This window comes from Beta vulgaris, chromosome 3, assembly GCF_026745355.1.
Source record: "Beta vulgaris subsp. vulgaris cultivar EL10 chromosome 3, EL10.2, whole genome shotgun sequence".
Lineage (NCBI taxonomy): Eukaryota > Viridiplantae > Streptophyta > Magnoliopsida > Caryophyllales > Amaranthaceae > Beta > Beta vulgaris.
This window is the reverse complement of record NC_079204.1, coordinates 55296042-55310185: the sequence shown is the minus strand read 5'-3', so window position 1 is coordinate 55310185 and position 14144 is coordinate 55296042. Positions and strand designations below refer to the sequence as shown.

The following is a 14144-nucleotide window of genomic DNA, read 5'->3' as shown; positions in this document are numbered from 1 at the left end:
AGCAACAAGAATGACACAGTTCTCTGGATTTATAAAAGGTACACTGCCTTTTAAGTATCTTGGAGTGTCAATTTCAGCTAGCAAACTTAAGGCACCTGATTATAAAGTGTTAGTAGACAAGATGACAGCAAGAATTCATGGTTGGAGTACAAGACACCTTTCATTTGCTGGTAGAGCTCAACTAGTAAATGCAGTATTGCTAAGTATCCATAGCTACTGGGCACAGGTGTTCATAATACCTAAGGCAGCCATAAAAAAGATAGAAGAAGTATGCAGGGCCTTCTTATGGAGTGGGAAAGCAAAGGAGATTAAAGGAGGGTATGTTAAATGGGATAATGTCTGTAAACCAAAAAAAGAAGGAGGTTTGGGTTTCAGACAAATTCAAAAGTGGAATACAGCAGCTATTGGCAAGCTTGTTTGGCATATAGGAACAAATAAAGATGATCTCTGGGTTAAATGGGTCCATGCTGTATACATCAAGGAGCAAAATTGGATAGACTTCAAAGCACCTACAACTGCCAGCTGGGTTATGAAATATCTCTGTCAGGTCAAGGATGTTCTGAGGAATAACAATGCCATAGACTGGACTGGGACTTCATACCATATTGCTAAGGTGTATAAGAAGTTAACTGAAGAAGACTCAAGACCTGTTGCCTGGGCAAAAGGAGTCTGGAATAGAATGTCATTGCCAAAACATAGATTCATTCTTTGGCTGAGTGTTCAGAATAGACTGAAAACAAAGGAAAAAATGTTTCAATATGGAATATGTACAGATACACAATGCTGCATCTGTGGACAGGAGGTGGAATCCCATGACCACCTATTCTTTAACTGTTGCTACAGTCAACAGCTCTTGAGGAGTGTGATGGATTGGCTTGGAATTACTTTTCGAAGGAGGAATATTCTTCAATGGATCATTTGGGTGTATAGAGCCTATAAAGGCACAAAAACTAGGAAGATGGTGATTTGTACAACTCTAGCAGCAACAACATACCAAATCTGGAAAGTGAGAAATGATGCTTATTGGCAGGCTCATGTAAGTAGTATAGAGAAGAGTATAGATCTGATAAAATACAATGTAAAGCATAGAGTAAAGTTCTGTATTCCACATAAGAGTAGTAGTGTAGATATTGAGTGGATAAACCATCTTTGATGGTTGTGTAGTGTAAAGTCCAATTTTGGTCTTGTAGTTTTCTGGTTCTAAGATGTTTAGAACTAGTGAAGATTGTATGGGTGATTTTGGTGAATATAAACTTACTTACTTACCAAAAAAAAAAACTGATCTGTTAACTTCATCATAAACTGTATGATCATTTTTTCTTGATGCCTTTAAAGGAGTCTCTTGGTCAAGTTGCAAGAACATTTATTACATGTGCAATAAGGTAAAGGATTAGCTTCATCAATTGCATCCCAGACTGTCTTGATGCTAGTGAAGAACTCAGATACAGATTGAGTTCCTTCTTGATGTATATCAGCTAATTTCTGTTCTAATGCATAAATCTGAGCTAGAGAAGTGTAACCAAACCGTTCCTCAAGATCCATCCAGATATCCCTAGCAGTTCTTATAAACATAACACTACTAGCTATGTTTTCATCAAGATTGAACAAGATCCAGGAACAAACTAAATCATTACATCTAGACCAAGCTTTATATTCAGCAGACAATTCATCATTAGGAGGTTTACAACCTCCATCAACAAAACCAACCTTATTCTGGGCTAATAATGTAAGTAACATTGCTCTCTTCCAACTATTAGTATATCCATCACCATTAAACTTGAAATATACTAGTTGAGCAGAATGTGAATCAGATGGATGAATATAGTATAGACTACTAGGATCCTGATTCAAAGGTAGAGAAGATTCTGTGTTTGAAGAAGTAGGCATGATGAATAGGTTTTGGAGAAGAATTCAGACAAAATTGGAGAGAATGAAGATGAAGAGAGGTTTTAGAGAAACAGATGAATCAATGATTGATATTTGCAGAATTCGAGAAATTATGTGAAAGTGATCAGAAAAATTTCAGCAAATACTAGAGAATTAACATAATCAAAGAAGAAATTCTACAATGTTCAAAAAAATGTTGAAAGAATCGAAGAACTAATACGTGTGATTTGGACCAGAAACACATCTTAAACGAAGAATTTTAGCTGAAAATCTTCTGATTATCTTCGAATTTGTATTCAATTTCAGAATCAGTGCGGAAGCTTCAGCGAAAAAAAAATGTCATAGAATTCGTTTTTAGCTCTGATTTCATGATAGTTTATGAAGTACGTACAACTTCATTAACTCAGAGAAACTAGAAGAGAACGAAATGATTGAGAGAAGAAAGAGAAATTATCAATTGTATTGAAAAATCTTATTGTACAAAGAAAGACTAAGAGCTATATATACACAATTTTGTTAGAGAATTAGTTAGGAGGAATAACTACCTATAACAAACTAAAAGATGATGTGGCTTATATAATTATCCACATCATCATTACATTGTATTTTATTAAGCTCCAATAATAGGTTCACTACTACAAATCGCGCATTAGTTTAATCCTAGGGTAAGGGGATGGAGCATTGCAGCTCATCAATCTAGTGCTTACAATTATATAAATCCTTGTTTATTGGCATTTATTCTTTACTCGGTGAAATACTTGAAATAGTAAATATCATTTTTACTTAGCTCACCAAATTTCCTCTCGATTAACTTAAAGACACTATTATTAATAAGAATAATCCGTGGGTATACATAATAATCTTCGTACTAATATCATTGTATCAGTGATAAGCAGTACGCTTGCTCATAAGTTGGATTACACGGAAACTCTATCCTTAGTTTTTACTAAAGACCCTTATTATCGAACACAAAAAGAAACGAAATCCATCAGACACTTATTCGGTACTCCATGGTATGGTTTACGGCTTATTACATACATTAAATACCAATAGCAACCAACCATGGGACTACAAGATTAGCAACGCCAGCAACAACATTGTCCCCAGTTTGAAGGACAGGGGTGCCTTCAAGATGCCCAGTCGAAGCCGCGGCCCAAAGAGGGCAACCGGCGATGGGAAGAGAAATGACAACCCTCAGACTATCGATGTCGTTAAGGCCAGTTAAGATGTTAGCCTTACTCACGTCGATCCTGAAGGAGCCATTAGGAGCGGTAGTGGCAGAGGCAATATCATTTCCCGCGAGTCTAAGCGCCACTCTGAGATTGGGGATTGGCGCGCAGGTGGTGCACGTTCCAGTCACATTGGATGAGCAGCGCGCTGTTCCGAGTACAGCTATTCCAAGCACGTTTATGCCGTTAATGGACAGAGCATCGGATTTTGGTGCGGTGGTCGCCAGGAACATGACAACTAGTGCAATACAAAGAAAGGCTGATTTGGTGGTGTATGCCATATTGTTAGGTTAATAGATAAGTTCTTGAGATTATGGGTGTGTGATAATTGATGAATATGATGATTATGGGTAAGAGGGTACTTATTTATAGGCTGCATAAAAGTACAACTCATGAGCAACTTGTTCCTGATGATCTCTATGTGATCAGTGTGAAGTAAATGAAAAGTCAGGAATGGGGATTCGAGGGATGGACAATTTTTTTTTTTTGTTATCTTCTTCCAACTTGTTTTAATGGTCTTCCAATAATTCTGTTCTTAAATGCTAACCTAACACATATCTTCTCAATTATGATTTCCTTTGGCAGGTTTATGAGATCAGCCACCAAAACCATACTCAACGCTTTGAATAATTGAATTATGATATATCTGTTGGAAAACAGAGGAAGAAAGAGCAGAGTAAGAAAGCGAAGAAAGTGAGAGTACAAGAGTTTACGCAAGAATAAAAATATGCTTGAATTAATTGATTAAAAACTGAACATACTCATGCCTTTATATAGGCTTACATACTAGTAACTTAGGCTAAATAATAGGAAACATGACTAACAACTCTACTGACTTATTCAATCACTAACTAAGGCTTAAGAATCGGACAACTCTAACTGACATATTTGAAGCATTCTTCATTCAATACACCCCCTTGCTTCAAAGCTACACACACCCAACTTCTGCCTAAAGTAAGTGTGCTTATCAAAGGAGAGAGCCTTCGTAAGTATGTCTGCAGTTTGATCATTTGTTGCACAAAATTTCAGCTCGACTTCCTTCTTCGCAGCTAAGGCTCTAATATAGTGAAAGCGTATGTCAATGTGCTTCGTGCGGCTATGATAAGCTGGATTCTTAGTCATGGCAATCGTTGCTTTGTTGTCACAGAAAATCTCCGTAGCTTGCTTCTGCTCACAGCCTACTTCACTCAATAGTCTTCGCAACCAAACCATTTGACAAGCTGCAGAGTTAACAACCACATACTCAGCTTCAGAAGATGAGAGAGCTACAATGTCTTGCTTCTTTGAGCTCCATGAAATTGCTCCTGACCCTAGGATGAAAGTATGACCCGAGGTACTTCTTCTATCATCAAGACAGCCTGCCCAATCGCTGTCACTGAACCCAGTGAGCTTGTAATATGCTCTTTGTGCATACCAAATACCATACTCGAGCGTACCTCCAATATAGCGTAGTACTCTTTTAGCAGCTCCAAGATGTTGCATAGTGGGAGCATGCATATAGCGAGAAAGAACACTCACTGAATACATGATGTCAGGTCGAGTGTGAGTTAGATAATTTAATCCGCCAACCAAGCTTCTGTAATAACTCGAATCCGCAGCTTCAGTGCCATCATCATGCCTTAGTTTCTCGCTTGTATTCATCGGAGTTGCGGCTGGTTTTGCATTATGCATATGGAACCTATGCAATAGGTCTTTAGCATACTTCCTCTGTGAAATAAACACTCCATCTTCACCTTGATTCACCTCGAGTCCAAGAAAATATTTCAGCTTGCCCAAATCAGTCATCTCGAACTCGTTTGTCATTGAGCACTTGAACTCTTCAATCAGATTTTTTGATGATCCAAAATAAATCATATCATCCACATACACGCATACAATCAGGAAATCAGAATGCTTACTCCCTTTCACGTACAAAGTTGGCTCATTGTCACTTCGCACAAAACCATTTTGCAGAAAATATGAATCAATTCGCTTGTACCAAGCTCTTGGCGCTTGTTGTAGGCCGTAGAGAGCCTTCCTTAGCTTGTATACTTTATGCTCCTTCCCACTTGCCACGAAACCTTCAGGTTGAGACACAAAGACTTCCTCCTCCAAGTCCCCATTTAAGAACGCAGACTTCACATCAAATTGATAAATTGGAAGCTTCAATTTGGCAGCAAAGGACAAGAGCATTCTCACTGTTTCAAAGCGTGCAATAGGTGAGAACGTCTCGTCATAGTCAATTCCTGGGTTTTGTGCGTATCCTTTGGCAACAAGCCTTGCCTTATACTTCTGAACGCTGCCATCCGCATTATGTTTCACCTTATAGACCCATTTGAGTCCAATTGGAGTCTTGCCATGAGGGAGATCAACTAACTCCCATGTGTGATTGCGCTCAATTGATGTCATTTCTTCTACCATTGCTTCTTCCCATTGCTCATTCTCAACCGCTTCTTCATAACAGGTTGGTTCAGACACATACAAGGCAAACGAGCATGATTCATACACCTCACTTAGGGACTTCATTTTTCGTGGTGGTGAGTTTGATGAGGAAGATGACTGATCGGATGAGCTGCTTTGTTCACTGCTTGGTGTTGAGGATGTACTTCTGATTGGTGAGGTAGGAGGTGTGTGAACCTCATTGTCATTAGGTGGAGGCTCCTCATCTGTGGTCTCTTCCTCTTCTAGTGATGCATTAGGCAATTGAGCACCAACTTGCGCATCTTCCCAACTGGCTTCTTCATTAAACTTGACATTCCTGCTTATAATTACTTTGCCACTTACAGGATTGTATAGCTTATATGCTTTAGATTGTGTGCTATAGCCAACAAAGATACATTTTTGTGATTTTTCATCAAGTTTTGTACGGGAAGTTACTAAAGCATAAGCTATACATCCGAAAATACGTAAGTGACTTACTTTGGGCTTGCGACCTTTCCATGTCTCATATGGTGTTTGATCATAGACGGCTTTGGTAGGGGAGATGTTGAGAATATAGACTGCAGTAGCTACGGCTTCGGCCCAGAATTTCTTTGGCACATTTCTTGCATTTAGCATACTTCTCCCCATCTCAACAATGGTACGATTCTTTCTTTCGGCAACTCCGTTTTGTTGTGGCGTGTAAGGGGCAGTGAGCTCTCTGTGAATGCCATTTTCTTCACAAAATTGATTAAACTCATCTGAAATAAATTCTCCTCCACGATCGGTGCGAAGAGTCTTAATTTGACACCCACTTTGCTTCTCCACAAATGCCTTGAATTTCTTGAAATGCTCAAATGCCTCAGATTTTTTCTTCAAGAAATAAACCCAATTCATGCGGCTAAAATCATCAACAAATAGTAGGAAATAGCGACTCCCACCTAGTGAATCAACCGACATTGGTCCACATAAATCCGCATGAACTAGCTCTAAGCAGGTTGAAGCTCTCCATGAATCACCACTTGGGAATGCTGGCCTGCTTTGTTTGCCATACACACAGCCTTCATAAAACTCAAGAGACTCGATTTTAGGCAAGCCAAGAACCATTTGTTTCTTGCCCAGCAACCGTAAGCCATTAATATTCAGATGACCATATCTCAAGTGCCATAGACTTGATTCATTATCTCCTTTTGCAATGAGGGCATGATTAATTTTATTATGTGCAATATTTAGAGGGAACATTTTATTTGGTGTCATTTTAATGCACATAATCTTGTGATTTTTATCATGAATATTACAATGGCCATCTTCAAAAATCACTGAATATCCACCCTTAATTAATTGACCAACACTCAATAAATTATGAGTAAGTGAAGGTACATACTGAACATCATGAATAAGTTTAGTCTCACTATCACAAGTTGGAATTGCAACCGTGCCTCTTCCTTCCACCTTAACTTGATTGTCATTGCCGAGACGCACAACTGACTGCTTTGTAGTGTCAATTGCCTTGAACCATTTTCTTTCACCTGTCATATGGTTGGAGCATCCACTGTCCACGAACCAGATTACATGCTCCAGTGGTTCAAGCTTAGAATGAGCCAAGAACAGATTGCTTTCCTCTTGTGATGCTTCGGAGAAATTTGCTTTCGACTCTCCTCGCTGCTTACTCCAACAGTTGGTCTCATTGTGACCCATTTTCTTGCAGTAAGTGCACTGGATATTGCTTCTGGGATTCTGATTATAACCTCCATTTTGCCTTCCACCATAGCCGCGACCTCTACCGCGACCACGTCCACGATATGTGCCTCGAAAGCCACTTCGAAAGCCACCTCTGTTATTTGATGCTTCAGCCTTCCCCTTTGTGAAAGGTTCACCTCTTACTTGCAGCGCCTTTTCTTCACCTTTCTCTTCATTTTTCGTGAACCTGGACTCATGGGCTAACAAAGAACACATTAACTCATCAAATGTGTATGTTGAGAGATCCTTGGATTCCTCAATTGCAATTACAACGCCATTAAAATCAGGGTCCAGGCTGCGTAAAACCTTGCTTACAACTCTCTCGTTGCTCAGAAGCTCACCATATGACTTCATTTGATTAACAATGCCTGATACCTTCGAAAGGTATTGTTGCATAGACTCCTTCTTGGTCTTCTGCAAGCCATCAAATTCAGAACGCAAAGCTTGCAACTTGACTGAAATCACTTTCTTGTCGCCAAAATACTCATGTTGTATGATCTCCCACGCTTCTTTGGCTGTCTTGGCAGATGATATGCGAGGGAAGATATCATCATCCACTACAGATTGGATGAGAAATAGGGCTTTGGCATCCTTTTTACGATTGTCACGCAATCGCTGATCGGGTTCACCTGTTGCCTCGGTGTAACCTCCTTCGACAATGTCCCATAGTTCTTGAGATTTAAACATGGTTTGCATTTTGATACTCCAAAGGTGGTATTTCTCGCCTTTGAAGATTGGAATTAGTGGCTGCGCATTTGGGTTTAGGCCATTACTCGACATGGTGGAAGCTTGGTTGTTTGAGAGTTGTTTACACGTGAGAGAAGAGCTGGTTGGGGCTGTTTTGTGGACGATTTTGGGTTGGCTCTGATACCAGAATTTGTTGGAAAACAGAGGAAGAAAGAGCAGAGTAAGAAAGCGAAGAAAGTGAGAGTACAAGAGTTTACGCAAGAATAAAAATATGCTTGAATTAATTGATTAAAAACTGAACATACTCATGCCTTTATATAGGCTTACATACTAGTAACTTAGGCTAAATAATAGGAAACATGACTAACAACTCTACTGACTTATTCAATCACTAACTAAGGCTTAAGAATCGGACAACTCTAACTGACATATTTGAAGCATTCTTCATTCAATAATATCACGGGCATGACGAAGTGGGTGTCAATCGCATGGACGCTGGTGCTTGCCGTCGCTAGTAATAATGCTCTCGCCCCTAATTTATTTTTTGTACTAGTTTAGGACATTTTTATTATGGTTGAAGGCTTGTTTCTATGAGCTTAAAAAATAAATTTATCATGAGTTTATACATATTTCTTATCAGTTTGCAAGACAAACATTCTTAGTTTATATGTGTTATTAGTTTATGGATGTAATTTATCAGTTTATAGCAAGCTTACTAATAACGAGTTACGTTAATTAAGTAAATACTAATGGTAATACTGCACTATTATTTTAAGACTTGCAACAAGCCATGATAGCTATAAGAGCATGGCCACCCCAAATAAACAAGTCAACTCTCTCTCATCAACTTTCTCTCTTATCTCTATTATATAAGCCAAGGGGGAAGCTATACATCACGGACGAGCCACATGCAAGGGAAACTTGAGTGTGTGGTTCTGGCCGAGCTTTCCTGAGGTATCTAACCGGATCTTGGCATGTTCGCCCGTTGGGCCGAGCCCCTCTTGAAAATACTTATCTACCCTTTGTCTCACAAAAACTAATAAACAAAAGATTTTCTTAATTCTTTCCTGAATTACAAATATGCATAACAAATAAAGTTATTTACATTACCAAAAAGAAATACATAAAAATGTGTAAAAAGAGGAAACTCATAATTAAAAATATAAATTGATGACTAAAATGAATTTTTAAACAAATATGAAAATATTGCAGAAATTCTTACTATCTTAACTCTCAGTTACAATAACAATTTCAAATAATATGCATTGAGAAACCATAAAAGAATTAAGAAATTGAGAGAATATTTATTTTTTAAACAATCAGTTGTGATAATAAATAATTAAAGATAAAAACATACATCATCTGATAGTATCAATTTATAAATTTTTTTTATTGAAGCACTACTCACCATAGTATGCCTAAAAACCTCTATTATACATTAAAATTAAATTGAACTAATACTCATAAAATACGGTTTTTTCACCAAATACTCCTGACAAAAAAATTTATGCACCAAATACCCCAGCTTTTTTCAAAATTCACCAGATACCTCTAACTTTTAATTAAAAATATTCAAAAAATACCCCCAAAGTTGACGGACGTTAGTCTCCGTTAGTGTTTATTTACAAGTTTACCCCAAGTCAACCTAATTAGCCCCAAGTCAACCTAATGAGTCCTAAGTCAACCTAATTAACCTAAGTCAACCTAATTAACCCTAACTAATCCTAACCTCTTTCTTCCCTAACCCACCAGCCCCCACCCCCCTTAACAACCCCATCCCACCACCAATCTCGGCACCACCAGCACCACCAACCACCACCGATCCCGGCACCACCAGCACCACTAGCCCACCAACCCCTTCCCTATACTGGCGCCCTCCCTCCCTTCGCCTCCCTCGCGCCTCCCTTCCCCCTCCTTCCCATGCGCCTCCTCGTCCCTCGCGCCTCCCCTCCCTCTCCCTCACTCTTGCCGGCCTTCCCCGTTCCTCGCGCCTCCCCTCCCTCTCCCTCACTCTCGCCGGCCTCCCCTCGCACACCTCCTCCCTGCGCCTTCTCCTCCTCTTCGCGTCCCTCCACATCCCCGTCCCTCGTGCACAGCTTCGAAGGGGTAGCGACCGACAGAGGGGTTGGGGGCTCGAAATTCGAAGGGATTGGGGGAGGATGAGGGATTCTGGCTGGGGGTGCTGGGGATGGGGAGGCGCGACTGCGAGCGACAGAGGGTGAGGGGCGGCTGCGACCGAGGGATGGAAGGGGGGAGCTGGGGGGGCTGGTAGCTGGTGGGGTTGGGGTTGGGGTTGGGGGTGGTGGTTTAGGAGAGAGAGGGGGTTAGGGTTAGTTAGGTTTTTAGAATTTTGGTTAATTAAAGTTTTTTAGGGTTTAATTAGGATTAATTAACACTAATGACTAATTGAGTTAACCGACGTTAGTCATTAAGGGCATTATTTGTCATTTTTTTACAAATTTGGGGTATCTGGTGAATATTTTTAAAAGTTAGGGGTATCTGGTGAATTTTAAAAAAAGTTGGGGTATTTGGTGAATAAATTATTTTGTCAAGGGTATTTGGTGAAATAACCGCGTAAAATAAGCCTATAAAATATACATATTCTTAAATAAAAAAATAACATAACCTAGATCATTGTTTAAAAAGAGAGTTATTGAATATTATACCAAATACAAGATAACATACCCTACCTCGACTTATTCCTTTCTGGAAAAAATACTCTTTATAGAGCAATGCAAATAAAAAATCATAACACTCATCAATATTCACCATAAATATTACACTTTTAAGTTAGCTTTTTAACACTTTTTTATGTTAAAATTCATATTTATATATTGTCGTACGCATCGCATGCATAAAGTGCTAGTATTAAAAAAAGTTGATCATGTCTTATGATCCATTTTGACAAATGCACTACTCACGACCCCAAAAAAGAACATAATCCTTCTCTCTCCTACTTTTTACAATATCACATCCCATTTTCTCTCTCCTACATCAATACATTATTTATACCTGTTGATATTTATAATATCATACAAAATTATAAATAAATTATTATGTGCATTTACAATCATAAATAAATTCATTTAGTAATAATTAATTTTGATTAAAGAAAAAATCTTCGAGGAATAAAAGTTTCCAAAAATAATTATCCATGTGTGTATAATGTAGAGAGAAAATAATTACTTTCGGAAGTGTGTTAAAACATACAAAAGGACGTCTATTTATAGATCTCAAAAAAGGAACATTGGTGAATATATTCAAAATTTGTATTTTGAAAGTTATTAACAGATTACAAAATTTGAAAAACAAAAAATAATCTTCCTAACGTGTTGCCACATGTCCACAAATGGTTGGCTTGGCGCTAACGAGACTGACATGCGGCTGTTTTTGTTGTTCAGTCCGCATGCGTGGCAATTACTCCAATAGTAGAATAAATGCTCATTGTTGCGGTCATTAAGTAGTCTATTGCGGCGGTTTTGGCCGCGCGGCAATTAAGGGGACAAAAATAGGTAAATAATATATTGCTGCGGTTTTTAACCGCAACAATATTTCAACATATTGCTGCGGTTCCTAGCCAAAACCGCAGCAATACATTTATTTTTTATTAAAAAAGTACAACGTATTGCTGCGGTTTTTGCTAGAAACCGCAGCAATATGTGGAAATATTGTTGCAGTTAGTTGTTGCCCAAAACTGCAGCAATAGGTCGAGGTAGAGGTAAAAAAAAAATTTTGCATTTTGCAATCAAATTTGAAATATTAAAAACCAAACAACTAACCCATCCACTATCCATCAAATTGAACTTGATAAAATGACATGAATAATACAATAACTAAATAATACAAAAAATAAAGTAAAATGGAAAAAATAATAATAGTAAGAAACAAATTAAATAACAGTAAAATGGAAAAAAATAACACTAAAATGGAAAAAACAATAACAGTAACAGTAAAATGGAAAAACCAAAAAAAATGTAAAATGGAAAAGCAAAAATAAATAAACTATAACTAAATGACAAATTACAACCAATACAATAAAAATAAAAAATATATTAAAAAAATAAGAAACTGAAAATAAAAAAAGAGATCCTAAAACAAAAAATAAAAAACTGAAACTAAGAATTCGAACGACCCACGACCCACAGTAAAATCACACGGTGGGTTTGGCGGCTTCGTCGAGGCCGATGGGCTAGGTTGGTTCGCTTGGCGGTTTCGTTCGGTTGGCGACTTTGAAGGCAATGGGTAGAGACAAGCCAACACAGCCGAAGAAGAGGGCAGCAACGGTTTTTTTCGCTTGGCGGCTTCCTAGTGTTTTTTCTACTTTTTATCTCTCCTTCTCTTTCAAATTCGTGCTTTTCTCCTTCAATTTCCTCACTTTTTTCTTCTTCTTGTTGTTGTTTTTGTTGTAGAGAAACAAGGAACACCGATTGATTAGAATGAGGAAGGCCGCGACGGTTGAGAGAGATGAGAGGTTGAGAGAGAGGCAGAGAACCGCGTGTGAGAGAGGGAAAGTGAGGGGAAAAAACCCTAACTCATGTCTTTTATACTCTTTTTTAATGATATTGATGCGGTTCCTATAAATAACCGCAACAATATATTAAAATATTATTTTTTAATATATTGTTGCGGTTTTTGACAAAATCCTCGGTATTATGTTTGGTCAAATAGTCAATTTTTTCAAAAAATATTATGTTGATTCCATATTGCTGCCATTTTAGGTCGAAACCGCAACAATATCTTTATTTTATATTTTATCTTTCTTTTTACGTGATATATTGTTGTGTATAGGTAAAACCGCAGCAATAAGCAATTATTCCACTAGTGACTCATTGACTCTCTTTTTTGTGCCACTCAAACTCACCGTTTTGTAAATTTGCCCAGCCAAATTTGTCACACTTTTTCATAGGCCCACTCTCTCTTTTTTCATGAGTTATTTCATGACTTGGGTCATAGGATGCTCAATCATGGATTGAGTCATAGCATGACTCAAAAACAAACATAAAAAAATTATGGTTGCAATAAAAAAATTTTTTTAGCAAGATTTATGACTCAATTTTATGCCTAATAAACTATGAGTGGGGATGCGATAAGGTGTAAGAAGAAAACATTGTTATTTAGACACGGTGCGCATACCGAAATGTACAAACACAAAATGCATAAGCATATTCAAAAACACAATCCCGATAAATGAAAAACAATACAAAACATGGTAACCATCATCCAAACAACACTCAGTCGATCGGAAGCACCATATGAGGAGATTAGAATAGGTTGAAACGATAAACATAAGATAGACTATTCACTAGCTAGCTAGTGTTTAAGCTTTCTTGAACTTAATTCTCAAAGGTGGAGCACCAACGCCCAAAACCCAAGTCCCATCATCCCGAACAAAAACACCCAAATCTCCGCAACTATTTTGACAAGTTGGACAAATAACGCGAGTTGGGCAAAATACGAACTTATAATCAAAATGAAATCTCGGGAAAAACCTCTCAATCCTGAACCAATTATTCACTGCTTTCGGCCCTCGAGCCATACCTAGACCTCCAAGAGCCACGTACCGCCTTCCGGTGGGCTCGTCGAGTGCCAACGTCCATACAGGAGATTCAACACAGTTGATAGCTTGGCCAAAGACAATGTTCATGTCAGCAGAGAAAGTAACATTGGTGGTGTTAGGTAGCGCAAGGTTGAATGTTACGGCGAGGCCAAGAGACGTTGTGTCTTTCTCTTGGACCACGTAGAGTGGGCATGATGATTCATTAGCGTTTTTAGGTACGGTTGATATGCCACCCCCTTGGCGTTGAACCACTGGGAGAATGTAGTACAATTTGCCGGCTTTCACTGGTTCGGCGTCCATGTCGAATATGTTAATAACTTGAGCCACCGCGGCGGGAGGAGAGACAAAGAGGAGGAAGGTGGCAAGAACTAGAGTGGAGCTGATGAAATGAGTAGCCATTTTTATGGATTTAGTTGGGAATTTGGGATAATACATACTGTGAAGTAAGAGGCCTATTTATAAGAAACTTATACTACTATGTATATGAGAACTCGAGGAGTATTAGTAAACATTGACTTTTTCATGTGTTTTTAATTTGAACTTGTGCTTAGTGGAGGAGCATGTAATACTAATTGTACAAAATGGAATATATTTTGACCCCGTTAGTTGTTACCATCTCCTTCTATATGTGCTCATTATGTGAACAT

The 14144-nt window shown here is 38.3% G+C and overlaps 1 protein-coding gene across 1 annotated transcript; it reads right to left on the bottom strand.

Annotated features, from left to right (window-relative positions):
* Nucleotides 1–13257: 13257 nt before the first annotated feature.
* LOC104889743 (kunitz trypsin inhibitor 5) lies at nt 13258–13896 on the bottom strand. The gene has a single exon (XM_010675040.2). It carries the CDS (start codon nt 13894–13896, stop codon nt 13258–13260), a length of 639 nt encoding a protein of 212 aa, XP_010673342.2.
* Between the last annotated feature and the right edge of the window lie 248 nt (nt 13897–14144).